The 13,483-nt window shown below is 65.3% G+C and overlaps 1 protein-coding gene across 1 annotated transcript in view; it reads left to right on the top strand.

Moving 5' to 3' along the window:
* SDK1 (sidekick cell adhesion molecule 1) overlaps window positions 1-13,483 on the top strand; it is a 787,316-nt gene that overhangs the window by 755,907 nt on the left and 17,926 nt on the right. The window contains exons 39-41 of the mRNA XM_066342466.1: window positions 1,734-1,895; window positions 2,459-2,584; window positions 11,606-11,770. Of these exons, the coding sequence (XP_066198563.1) occupies window positions 1,734-1,895; window positions 2,459-2,584; window positions 11,606-11,770 (453 nt within the window). The remainder of the gene's footprint in view (window positions 1-1,733; window positions 1,896-2,458; window positions 2,585-11,605; window positions 11,771-13,483) is intronic.

Here is a 13,483-nt window from a genome sequence, read left to right as displayed (position 1 = left end):
CCCAGCCAGGCTGTGCTGGGCCCTCAGCCGCCCCGGCCAGGGGTGGGAGCCCAGTGGGGGTGCCTGTGTCCCCCGTTGTGGTGAGGAGGACCACACTGCATGGAACACAGGCTCTGCCCTGGGAATCCCACTTGACGGCAGAACTCCTTTAATGTTTTTTAAAGTGTTTTTAACTGTTCTATTTTATACGATGGCACCCTGAGGCCTTGTCGTGCCGGGCAGGGTTTAAAAATTGACTAAATAAATAAGATTCTGACATAATTGAGCTGGGAGAGGCCAGCCTCCCCTACTTCCTCGTGGAATTCACACAATCACAGAACCCACACAATCCCTGCACGGTTTATGTCGCTCTGGGGGGAAGGAAGGCAGGAAACAACAAGGGGCAGGGGATGTGCAGAGTGACCCCCCCCCACACCGCAGGACCCGGCCCTCTGTGGCCGACGGCCCCCGGCTGTGCACATGGTCGCCCCTCGGGCAGCCCGCCTGGGGTGCCGTGAGCTGAGGGTCAGGCTCCGTGGGCAGTTTTCCTGGCTCCTCTGCAGAGCTCGCTCGGATGTGGAAGTCACTGAAAAGCAGTCGGTCTCACTCTGAAGTCACTTAGCACAACTGAGCTGAGTCCACGCTTCCTAAAAGGCACAACCGGAGAAGGGCGTGCGGAGGCCTCTGGGTCCGGTGGCGACAGGTCATCAGCCGTCCATTTCGCAGTGAGCGAGCGCCTGTGGTCAGGCTGCTAGGAGAGGCGGGGCTGGCACCATGCCGTTGGCACCCCGTCCTGGGGGGGGGGGGCAGTGGAGTGGACCTCCGGACCCGGGACAGTGGGGACAGCTCTCCTGAGCGAGTCCGTGACCCGGACGCCGTGGGACACGCCGCCCTGGCATCCTCCCGGGAGACACACGGGAGATGTCGTGCGTCCCGAGTGCTGGGAACCCGCATCCCGTCCGGGGCTGTGTGTGACCCCGGGTGAAACGCATCGCTCTCGAACGGATCCAGCCACAGAGTCCCGTCTTCCCTCTGGAGATGCTGGTGTGTGTCGCTCAGCACGGACCCTCCCCTCTCCAGTCGTTCGCCTCAGAACACGCAGCGCTCTGCTCCACGGGCACGTTGACGCGTGAAGCCCCGCCTCTGTGTTGTCGCCGTTCTCCAAGCCGCGGCATCCACGTCCGCGATGACCGTTTTTCTTCATCCTTGTCACGAGGTCCGCATCCAAGGCCATCACGAGTGGCCTGAGGTCTTCGGCCGCAGGTTGGCCAACCCCACTGGGCTGGAGTCCCCCGCCCCGGGGGGAGCCCACCTTTGAACTGGAATGAGGGTCTTCCTGCGTCTTCTCCCACCACCCCCCTCCAGGTCACCTGTGCCAGCGACACAGGGCTCAGCGCAGTTCAGAGCCAGGTGGGAAGGGACCCTCCAGCATGTCCTCGGGAGGCCTGACTGCGGACGGGCCAGCGGCCTCCCAGCCATGCCCACTGACCAGACACAGCCCCGCGGCCCACTGTGAACAGTGAGGCCGGGGCCACCTCCCCGCCCGTTGTGGGGTTTGGCTCTTCCCTCCATCAGCATCCGCTTATCAAACGCGAGCTCTGATTACACTTATCTGCTCTGAGCACGGGCTGTTATCACCACTTACGCGCCTCCGAATGGCGAGAGACATCCTTCCTCAGCTGACAGCGCACAGAGCGGGCGCTTGGTCGGGTCCCCCTCCCCATGGGTTCCTGTCTGTGCTCTTGCCGCTCCAGGGGTGAGCAAGGTGGTGACTGTGGACGTCCCGGGCAACGGGCAGCGCTGGCTGAAGGTGCGGGACCTCACGAAGGGCGTGACCTACTTCTTCCGCGTCCAGGCACGGACCATCGCCTACGGGCCGGAGCTGCGAGCCAACGTCACGGCCGGGCCGGCCGAGGGTGAGTGGACCCCTCACACAGGTCACCGCGTTGGGGGCGGCCGTCCGCCCTCTCAGCAGAGCGGGCTCTGTCGGCGCGGAGCCGGCCTGAACCCGGGGCCGGTTGGCAGGTGGGTGTTGGCAGAGGCGGGCGCCACACTCCACAGGTGGCTCGTGCCGTGCACGCCAGCAGCCTCTGAGGTGTGAGGTGCCTGACGGCTTGATGGTTGTTTTCCGGAAAGATTGAGAGAGAATCAGTGAATTTGATTTTTGAAATAAGGTACATAAGGGAGTTTTAGGGTTCCCGTGTCATGAAGGTGAGCCACATGGTTTCCCATGGCAATGACACGGCCTCCGATTAAACGCCTGGTTCATCGCAGGCGACCGAAGGAAGGCCTGCCCTGTGTGCTGGCCCAGCACCGGGCACTGTGCCCGCGTCACCTCTGGTCAGCCCAGGAGGCCAGTGTCACTGTGTGAGGAGGAGCCCCTCCTGGGGAGCACAGACACCCAGACAGCAGGCCCCACACAGGGGGCTGAGAATCCCCGGGGGATCAAATATCTCCCCTTTTCTGTTTTACCCCACAGGTTCCCCGGGGGCCCCGAGAGATGTCTCGGTCACCAAATCCGCCTCTGAACTGACGCTGCAGTGGACAGAGGGGAGTGCCGGCCGAGCGCCCACCACGGGCTACGTCATCGAGGCCCGGCCCTCAGGTAAGGGCGGCGGGGCCCGTGGGCGCCCGCGTCAGAGGCCGCTAAGGAGCGGCGTCTCCGCTGGGCGTCTGGGGTCTGAGCGTCAGCCGTGGGCACCGCCTCTCAGCACCGCCCGGACGGCGCCGGGGCGGAGAAGGTACATGTGTTGAGATGAGGTGCCCCCCCCCTCACCGTCCCGCCCCCTGCGGTTCACCTCACGGGCATCCCCCCGCGATGTCTCACGCACGTGACGTCTGCCAGGTGACCGTGTCGTTCCCAGAGCCGTGCACACGAGAACTCGGGGACACTGGACGTGGTCAGCCCGCCCGTGAGACCCCGAGAGGGTGTCCAGGGGACGCTTCACGGGTTCTGAGAGGAGTTCACTCCCCAGGTGGAAAGAGTCGATACCGTTTCTGATCCTAATGAACTTTCCCGGTATCAGAGGGGTCTGCCCCAGGTCGGAGCTTCTGGAGATGAGGTCCCAGACCCCTCCTCTTCCCTCCCCACCCACCGCAAGGGGGTCCCCCTTCCTCCTGTTCCGCGTCAGCAGCTGAGGATGGAAGTTACTGGGAAATGAATTTCTGGTGGGGCAAGCTGGACGTGCTGTCCCGGCCCCGAGGGCTTCACCACCGCAGAGACTTCAGACAGCTGTGCAGCTACCCGTGACTCTCCGAGCGAGAAAATGCGGGACATGTGGGGACGTGTCCAGAAAATACGTCGCCAGCCCCTGCCGCCCGACAGACCTTAGTGCTCAGGGCCATTCCGGTCTAACGTTGAAAGAAAGACGCTGTTAGACCAGGAGGGGAGGTCCCAAGTTACAGACCTGCACAGACGTCGCTTCTCCCACCAAAGGGCTTTTGAAAGACTGCTAGTTATAAGTGCCATCTAGAAACTTCTTTTATTATTATTATTATCATTATTATTGAGAGGCATGGAGGCAGAGACAGACTCCCGTATGCACCCCAACCAGGATCTACCCAACAAGCCCACTAGGGGGCGATGCTCTGCCCATATGGGGCAGGTACTCCATTGCTCAGCAACCAAGCTATTATAGCACCTGAGGTGAGGCCATGGACCCATCCTCAGCACCAGGGCCAACTTGCTCAAACAGAGTCATGCCTATGGGAGGAGAAGAGAGAGAGAGAGAGAAGGGGGAAGGGTGGAGAAGCAGATGATCCCTCCTCCTGAGTGCCCTGACCAGGACTCAAATCCAGGACTTGCACACACTGCACCAGTGCTCTACCACTGAGCCAACCAGCCAAGGCCTAGAAACTTCTAAGGGGAAGCCTGGTACATCAGACCAAAATGTCCACTTAAAAGGCGATATGAAAAATTCTTTGTCTCCAGAACTCGCCCACTCAGTGCACCAGCTTGTGGGGTCCTGAGACGTTCTGTTGAGCAAGGAATTTGGCCGGCCCTGGGTACAGAGGTCACAGATCAGTGGCCAGCCTGGGCTTGGCTGAGGTCTCTAGTCGCTCAGTTCCAACCCCTTGTCCCCCTGAAGGCCGACAGCCCCCAGAACAGCCATCCAGCTGCTGATGACATTTGAGGCGAGAGCACTTTAGAGTGATGGGAGCTGTGAATAAAAGGCCCGTGAGGTCTCGGCTCAGCCGAGGGCCGTGGGCCTGCACTGACCCGACGGGGAGAGCTCCCGTGTCTCCCCAGGACAGCGTGGTGCGTGGCAGAATTCAGGAGACCTGTGAGCTCGGGTGGGAGGAAGCACGCCTCTTATTTTCACTGACTTCGTGCCGGAATCTAGCGTCTCGTCCCCTTGTGAACACAGGTGTGTGGGCGGGTTGTGCCCGAGCACCTCGTGAGGGCGGCTGACATAGCAGAAAGGTCCTGCCTGGGAGTCTGAGGTCAGGTGTGGGCAAGGCTGAGACTCCTGATATCGGTGGCACATCCTGGCCCTTTCTGAGAGATGACTGGGTTCTGGTCCTCAGGCCCGCCCGGACGGAGAGCCTGCGAGGAGTGGTTCCCGGGTGTGGACCGAGCGACTCTCCTAACGTGGGGGCGGGGCGCTAACGTGGGGGGGCGGGGTGCTAACGTGGGGGCGGGGCGCTAACGTGGGGGCGGGGCGCTAGCGTGGGGGGCGGGGCGCTAGCGTGGGGGGCGGGGTGCTGGTTGGAAAGAAGTGCAGCTCTGGGGCAGGAAGGTGTGTGAACGGAGCTCACTGGGCTTCAGAGGCCCCCCCTCCACACCGCCGCCTGGAGGTCAAGCCTCTGAGGTCGCCAGTGATCGGAGCTCAGCGGGGCGGCACCCGCGTGTGGACCTTGGTCCCCAGGGTGACAGCTGCGCTGGACGTCGCGGTTCCCATAGCACTAAATGTTGGCGCTCAGTCCCGTTCTGCCCTCAACGCTCTTGATCGGCTTCCCAGCGGCGTCCCCTCCCCAACGGTGGGCAGTGCCACCTGGCCACCGCAGGGTGAGAAGGCCGGCCCGCCCTGCTGTGACCCGGGCTGGCTACCCGGGCCGGCGGACGCTCAGTCAGGTGAGACACGCCATGGATTGTCAGTATGTATGTAAGCACCTTGCCGGTTTTGCCGCCGGGCTTGGGGTCTCCGTCCACAACACGCCAGCGGCCCAGCGGCCTGTTCCCGCACCCAGAGCTCTGGCAGGGCTGTCTCGGCGGAGGAGGGGCTGAGGCGAGGCTGGTGGTCCTGCGTGTCATCGGGAGGGGTGGTTTTGGATGGGGGGCTACCCAGCCATGCTAGGCTCCCCTCACCACTGGGGGTCCGGGACGACCAGACACTGCGTTAGGTGGTCCCAAGGGCCCCCGGCCGCCCACTCGCCCACCCAGATCTCTGTGACGGCCCAGATGCTTGTGCTGAGTGGGGGCCCAGCGGGGTGGGCAGCGGCGTGGGCAGTGAGATGGGCAGCGGGGTGGGCAGCGGAGTGGGCAGTGAGGTGGGGTGGGCAGCGGAGTGGGCAGTGAGGGGGGCAGCAGGGTGGGCAGCCGGGGCGATGGCAGCGCAGCCCCATTTTAGTCCCGCACGCTCCCCGTTGCTGCCCTAATGCGGAATCACAGAAGTCGACAGCAGCTAAAGGAATCAGTATCGGGCTGGAGCCCAGGCTCCCTGACCCCTGGGCAGGGGCGGTCAGCGAGTGTGGACCCCAGGACTGCGCGGGGCAGCCCTGCCGAAGGCTCGTTGCTCGGGCGGGGCACTGGGCTCGCTCCCCCGAGGGTGGCGGACGGCAGGTGGCAGGCGTGTGGACGGGTCCTCCCCGGGCGTGTGGACGGAGGTCTCCGCAGGCGTGTGTTCCACCGGGCAGCTCTCGAAGCCCAACGCACATATTTACACGTGGGCTGGAAGGGCGCTGAGGGGCGGGGAGTGTTTCCCCTCCTGAGGTCTGCGTGCAGCCGCGCCCGGTGCTGCCAGACAGACACGGCACTGCCTCCTGACAAGGGGCGCCCGTCGCCCAGAGGGGAGAGGCGGAGGGCAGAGCCCCGGCCCCTGTTGGGACCCTCCTGGCCGCCGGCCGCTGCCTCCTCCCCCCACCTCTCACCTCCTCCACTCTGGGTCCCGGACATGCAACGTTTCAACTGAACAACGAAGGAAAATTAGTTCTTTCCCCAAAGATCTGAAACCTACAGAAGTTCCCCAGGCGGCCGCCTCAGCGGGCGGGCAGCTCGGGCTCTCTGGCCCTGCCCACCTCCCGTCCCCTCAGGACCACACGTGGGGGCAGCCTGAGCCTCACGTCCGTTCCTTCCTGGGGAGGGGTGCCTGGCCACCAGCCGTACCCCCATCGCCTGTGGCCCCTGCCTTCATCACGGATGAGATGAACGCTGTTTTCTCACCAGACGTGGCCAGCGTCTGTCCGCCCGTCCGCGTCGGCTCCGTCCCTACGCCGGGCTGACCGTTTTTATCCGAAGGGAAACAGGGCGTGTTGAAGAAATAAAACAACCGACAGGCTTCCGCCTGCCCGGGGCCCACGGTGCCGACGGTCACGTGCCGGTTGTGTGAGTTCACGGAACCAGACATTTCAGGCCGAGGATGACAGTTTCTAGCAGCGTGTGCAGACCCCGTTTAATTGTCCGTGAAATCAGACGCCGGCACGGGCACGGCGCCCGCCCCAGTCCCTGCCGCACGGCTCCGCCCGGGGCGCTCCAGGGGTAAATTGAGCAACAAACCCTCGGATATGCCTGAGTGGAGCGACGTCTCCATCCAGAAACCGGAGTGTCAGCGTGTCCGGTGTAGCGGGAGATCGTCTGGGGACAGGTGTTCCTCCTCCTGCTGGAGTGGGGGGGCGGGGCGCCGAGGGGTGGGGGGGCGGGGCGCCGAGGGGTGGGGGAGGGCGGGGCACCGAGGGTGTGGGGGCGGGGCGCCGAGGGGTGGGGGAGGGCGGGGCACCGAGGGTGTGGGGGCGGGGCACCGAGGGGTGGGGGGGCGGGGCGCCGGGGGGCGGGGGGGCGGGGCGCCGAGGGGTGGGGGAGGGCGGGGCACCGAGGGTGTGGGGGCGGGGCGCCGAGGGGTGGGGAAGGGCGGGGCACCGAGGGTGTGGGGGCGGGGCACCGAGGGGTGGGGGGGGCGGGGCGCCGGGGGGCGGGGGGGCGGGGCGCCGGGGGGCGGGGCGCCGGGGGGTGAGGGCGGGGCACCGAGGGGTGGGGGGCGGGGCGCCGAGGGGGCAGGGCGCCGGGGGGGGGGGGGTGAGGGCGGGGCACGGGGGGGTGAGGGTGGGCGGGGCACCGAGGGGTGGGAGCGGGCGGGGCACCGAGGGGTGGGAGCCGGCTGGTCTGTTCACTGGAGATGAATGTGGTCTGAGCGGGAGGGACATCCCTCTTCAGGGATCTCCAGCCGTGGCCGTGTCCCTCTTTTCAGTAGACGCAGGAAGCGATGAGGGAGGCAGAGGCGGTGTCTGTATTCTTTAAAGAAAAGCCGACTGGGGGGGAGGGCATGGGGGGCCGTGGACACACAGAGCAGTGCACAGAGACGTGTTGCAGGATCAGGCACCTGAAACCTGTGTGTCAGCTAGAGTCACTCCAATCAACGCAAAAGTCAGAGAAGACACAAACACGAGAGAAGGAAGGCCAACTCCTCAGGGACCAGACTGGCGTGTGGACTCCCACCCGGCTCTCCTCCTGAGGCGGACAGCAGGGTGGTGACCTGGGGACATCCTGCCACGCGCCTCCCTCAGCGGTGTCCCCACCGTCTCGCCAGGCAGCGCTTCAGTACGGACAGCCCAGGACGGCGGTCTCTCAGGCGTCCAAGCACGGGGGGCAGGCCCAGCGGGCTATCTCAATCTGGGCTCCCTGCCCTGCCAGGGACCCCCCTCCCACAGACGTCGAGGGGAGGGCCCAGCCTGAAGGTCTCCATCACTCCCCCCAGCAAGTTCACAGCTCTCACCAGTCACCAGGGCCTCAGCCGTCCAGGGCGGTGGCTTCGGAAGACTATTCTCGTCCAGCCAGTCCCGGTTTTCTCGAGATGCTGACCCGCTGACCCGGGAGCCCCTCCGTGGGGGAAGCAAGCCGGGCCCGGTCTCCCGAGCGAGACTGAGCCTCTCCTGGGGCCCGAGCGCTGGCCAGACGGGATCCTGGAACTGCCCTTTATAGACACCAGGGCCTGCGGTCCGCCCCAGCGCCAACTGGGACGGAGACCCGGCACCGGCATTCCCCGTGCTCGGAACATCAGTCACGCAAATCCCGTTCTAGCTAATAGTCCCGTGATGTTGTCCGTCCTGTGTGTCCCCCCCCCCACCCCCCGAGTCTGTGGAGATGCACGTTCCCTCCAACGCTGGTTTATCCGCGCAGTTAGCGGCTCACCACCGCCCAGGATGGCCCGCAGCGCAGTCAGGGTGGGCTCCCTTCCCAGCGGCCGGGGTCCCTCCCCACCCGTGGTCGTGATTTAAAACATCGATCTTGAGATGAGCCCCGTGAATCATAAATGTTCCAAAACGCTGACTCTGCTAACTTTGGGGGGAAAAAAGAATTAAGCAGAATAAAAATGTGAGCGTTTTCTGCAGATACTTCAGAAGGGACTCTCTCGGTCCGACCGCTCCCAACCCCCCCACCCCCGACATTTTCCACCGGAAGCGGATGGCCCACGACCTCTTGCTGGGCCCAACGCCGTCTCCCTACTTTTAAACCTTTTTTTTTTTTTTTTTTTTTTTTTTATGTAAAACACACACGCTCTCCAGAGCTGTGAAAAGAGAGCTGAAAAGAAAGTGTGTCCCTCGGGGAGAGGGAGAGGCTTTTCTCCTTCGGCGGCAGGGAAGCGTTGCGGAGGCGTGAACGCGACAGGCGCCCCGGGAACCCCGCGCCAGCAGCGCGCAGACCAGCGGAGCCGGGTCCGAGGACGCCTGCCACGCGCCCCGCCCCTCCGGTTCAGGGGGGGGTTTCAGGCGACAGCCCGTGGAACGGGGTCTATTTTTTCTTGAGTCTCCTCCGCAGCGTGGAATTGTCTCTTTTTAGAGGAAAAACACTGCATGACGCTTCCCGCATCAAACGCCCTAGAACAGAGACTGGGTCTCAGTGAGCGCCAAGTACGGTGGCAACGGTGGCGATCTGCTGACAGCCTGCTCGAGGAGGGGGGGAGGCTCTGAGCACGCAGCGGGGGCGCGGGAGGGGGTGGGGGACAGGTCAGGTCAGCAGATGCTTACTGACCCCTTGAGAACGTGGAGGGCCCCGTGGTGGAGAGATGCAGGTGAGAGTGAGGAGGGCAGGTGGACGCCCGTTGTCAGAAGCAGCCGTGTCTTGGGGGGGGGGGGAGAGAGGAAAGGGGGTCACGTTTGGCCTCCAGACATGAGCCTGAAAGGGTGGAGTGACCCTAAGAACTGTCCTTCATGCCCTGCCCACAGCTCGTGGAGAGCGACGTCCCATCTGACCCCCTGGGGGGTGGAGCAGGGGGCCGAGTGGACAGAATGCCCTTCGTGTCTGTGGGATGCCGGTGACTGCGGGTGGGGGTGGGGTGGGGGGACACTGTCCACGCGGGCCTGTCCTTCCCTGATAGCTCTCGCGCAAAACTCAGACTGTGAGTCACATGCAACCCTTCCGTGCATAACCCTCAGTACTGGGGGGGGGGCAGATGCTACAGCCTGCATCCTTGACCCTATCAGTGGTCACGGGTGTCTCGGCGAGGAAGGAAGGTGGGCGTGGACGTTTAGAAATAGCCGCGGGGCCACCTCTGTGCCCGGACGGGGACCCGTCGTACCTTTGAAAGCTCGCCCGCGCCCCTGCCCTCGTGACCCTGCGACGGTCAGGACTTAATTGGTGCTGACTCTAAGCCCTGTGCAAACACGGGCTTAGACGCTGGCAATTTCCTCTCTGTTTGCCGTTGGGCTAATCCACTCGAGCGGGTCTGCGCCGCGGTGTGTGCTGAGGCAGGTTCCCGATAAGCCTGGGCTCCCGGGAGCGCCCGGACGCGGTGTCGCGTTCCGACCTGCTTCGCCGCCGCCCCCAGACCTTGGAAAAGACCCCCGTGCCCGTGCCTGGGCCCGGACGGACGAGGCAGGACAGTGCGTTCTGGGCATTCTTTCTGCCGCTCTTGACCAGTCGCCCTCCTCGGATGCAGGGCCGCGGGGGAGGCCTGGTCCCAGCGCTTGGCAAACAGGAACTTGTTGAACCCTCGCAGCGAGCCGAGGATGTGGAGGCCCTTGTCGCCACCATTCCACGGCTGAGGCCCAGAGAGGCTCGGCGCTCTGCCCGAGGCCACACAGCGAGCGCGTGCTGGGGTCGGGCTTCGCACCCAGGCCGTCCAGGTCCGCCCTCTGTCCTTCAGCCACCGTGTGGCGCGGTCATCGAGGGTTCTGATGGCAGGGGTCGCTGAATCATTAAGTGTCCGGTACAGGTGACATTCACACTGTTGTGCCGCCATCACCACCATCGTCTCCGGAATGTGTTCACCGTCCTGAACTGGGGCTCTGTCCTCAGTAAACGCCCCCACCCCAGCCCCTGGCACCTGCCCCCTACTTCCTGTCTCTGTGAATTTGGCTCCTCTGGGGACCAAATAGGACGTGAAATCTGACAGCATCTGTCCTCTGAGTCTGGCTTGTGTCACTGGGCACGGTGGCCTCAGGCGCATCCCCATTGTAGCAGGTGTCAGGGATTCCCTGTGTCTTTAAGGCTGAAGGACAATAGCCCATCATCTGGGTGGACCCCCCTGGGTTCACCCTGCACCCGTCCGCAAACACCTCGGTCGCCGGCACCTGTGGGGTCCTGTGGATAGCGGGGTGTGAACAGGGCTGTGTGGGCTCCTCTTTGAAGTCCAGCGGAGATGTTTCATTTGCACTGGGCGGCAGTAGCTGGCCTGGGGCAGGTTGGACACTGCGGCCACTCCAAAGAGTGCTCACGCTGGAGGGCGGCCCTCGGCGAGTTTGGTTTGGGCGGCGGAGGCAGCGTCCGCGGGGTGAGGGGCCCCCGCAGGGCTGTTGCGGAGGGCATACAGACCCCCACAATGCCAGCCGCACCGGGCGCCTTCGCCACCGCCGGCGAGAACGTGACGCTCTGTGGGACCACGTAGCCGCCCTGGGCGCCCCGCGGCTCCTGCCCGAGGCTGAACGGCATCCCCGCAAAGCCGCAGCCGGTTGGCGGAAGGAGCTGCTGGGTTGACGTGCCGACCGTCGTTTCCAGTTGGACTGTGGGTGGGAGGCCGCGGGCACGGGGAAGAACTCAGAGCCGTGGCTGGAGGGCACGGGGACCAGCAGCGGCCGGGCGGGGGATCAGGGAGGTGGCCCGGAGGGTCAGTGGCCACACGCACACCGCGGGCAGCCACAGCAGCAAGCCAAGCCAGAAACCCTAGGCAAACACGGTTCAGGCAGAGAGCAGAGGGGCGGGTCTGGGACCCTGGAGACCGTCGGGGAATGGCCACCACCCACCTGCAGCCTTAGCGGTCTCCTCACCAGGGAAAGGGCTCCCTGAGCCCAGTGTCCCGCCCCGAGCACTGCACCCCCAGCCTCCGACACGTGCCAGGCCCCGGGCGAGGGGGCCCTGGAGCTGGCCGGCAGGGGCAGAGCCACGGGCAGGAACCCGCCCTGGGGGACAGGCAGCCCTGACCTCTCCCTCGCTGCATCCACCGCCCTGACGCGCCCCTCGCTCTCGCTCTTGCAGACGAAGGCCTGTGGGACATGTTCGCCAAGGACATCCCGCGGCGCGCCACGTCCTACACCGTCGGCCTGGACCAACTCCGGCAAGGGGTGACCTACGAGTTCCGGGTGGTGGCCGTGAACCAGATGGGCTTTGGGGAGCCCAGCAGCCCGTCCACAGCCGTGTCAGGTAGGACCCCGCTCCGGGGAGGGGAGGGGGGGAGGGGAAGGGGGGAGGGGAGGGGAGGGAGGCCTGGGACGGTGTGTCGTGCCGGCCCCAGCAGCAGAGGGCCCGCCGGAGAGCGAGTGGTCCCCAGGCGGCGGTGTGGCCCTGGCATCCCCCACGCACCAGCGAGGCCCGAGTGCCCACTGGGGACAGAGGGGTTCGCTCGGGGTGGCCCTGGCGTCCCTCACACACCAGCGAGGCCCGAGTGCCCGCTGGGGACAGAGGGGTTCATTCAGGGTGGCCCTGGCGTCCCCCACACACCAGCGAGGCCCGAGTGCCCACTGGGGACAGAGGGGTTCATTCAGGGTGGCCCTGGCATCCCCCACGCACCAGCGAGGCCCGAGTGCCCACTGGGGACAGAGGGGTTCTCTCGGGGTGGCCCTGGCGTCCCCCACGCACCAGCGAGGCCCGAGTGCCCACTGGGGACAGAGGGGTTCTCTCGGGGTGGCCCTGGCGTCCCCCACGCACCAGCGAGGCCCGAGTGCCCACTGGGGACAGAGGGGTTCGCTCAGGGTGGCATCGGACCACAGGGCCCCTTCGGAGATGACGTCCTGAAAAGTGCCCACCACTCGTGGACGCACACGGCCGTGTCCCATGCAGCCTGTGGGTCACGCTGTCCTGAACAACCCCTGCTCCCTCCGGTTCCTGGCGGGCCCACACTGGGCGTCGGTCCAGTGGGGCAGATGTGCTTGCTGCGGGCGGGCGGCCGGCCTTGGGCCTCAGCCCGTAACAGGCTTCCTGTGCGAGACCCCAGGACCAGCTCCCCACGGGGGGCATGGGGGGGACACTGACTGGGCCCCCCCAAGGCCATCTGGCAGCTTCCAAGCAACAGTTTCCGTTTTCCAGTTTTTAGTGAACAGAGTAAACCTGAGATGAGTGTCTTCCTTCAAAGCAGCTTGTAAACCAAACCTTGTCTGTGCTTCTTGAAAAACACCGGAGCCCGGGGCCAGTTGTTGCCCTCGGCGTTGCTGGAGGCGTGAAATAGCCCACAGCCCAGCCTGGAGGGGCCCCGTGGACGGAGCAGGCCAGCGGGTAGCCAGACGGCCCCCAGTGCGCGCCTGCACCCAGCCGTGTCCAGGGAGGTGTGGACACCGTGCAGCCCGGGCATGAGCGCGGCCAGATCAGGGGCCTCTGAGCTTAGACTGAAGCCCCTACACTTTTAGGGGGGCCGCCTGGTTCCGCCTGAGAAGGAGCTCTCTGGGGGGGATGTGAAGACGGGATTCAGGTTGGGAAGCGGCTGCAGTGGCCGCTGGCCTGGCAAGACCTGCTGAGGGCCCCAGGGGTGGCCGTGCGGTGGGGAGGGCGGGGAATGGGGAGGGGCCATCTCTTGGAGAAAGGGGACGTCCGACCACTCTGGCCCAGACAACGCTGTGAGCAGAGGAAACCAGGAGGAATGAATGGGCCCCACAGGGGACCTTTGGACGACCGGGTCAGAGCGAGCTCGGGCCGAGGATGGAGACGTCCAGGGCTCGGGGACAGTGTGGGGACCGGGCAGCCTGAGCCACTCCCACTGGGAAGGCAGGACGGCGTTGCTGCCGAGTCCCTGCCCGGGGGCGCCGTCACCCACGCCAGACGGGGGTTTCGTCTTCCCTGCAGCTCGAGGGGGGGTTGGGTGCGTCGCCTCCTAACCCCACCCGGTTCGCGGGCAGCGGCCAGCCCTGGGGGTGGGGTCTCCCT

This window comes from Saccopteryx leptura, chromosome 6 (assembly GCF_036850995.1).
Source record: "Saccopteryx leptura isolate mSacLep1 chromosome 6, mSacLep1_pri_phased_curated, whole genome shotgun sequence".
Taxonomy (NCBI): domain Eukaryota; kingdom Metazoa; phylum Chordata; class Mammalia; order Chiroptera; family Emballonuridae; genus Saccopteryx; species Saccopteryx leptura.
The sequence above is the reverse complement of the archived record's forward strand: the minus strand, read 5'-3'. Positions and strand labels throughout refer to the sequence as shown.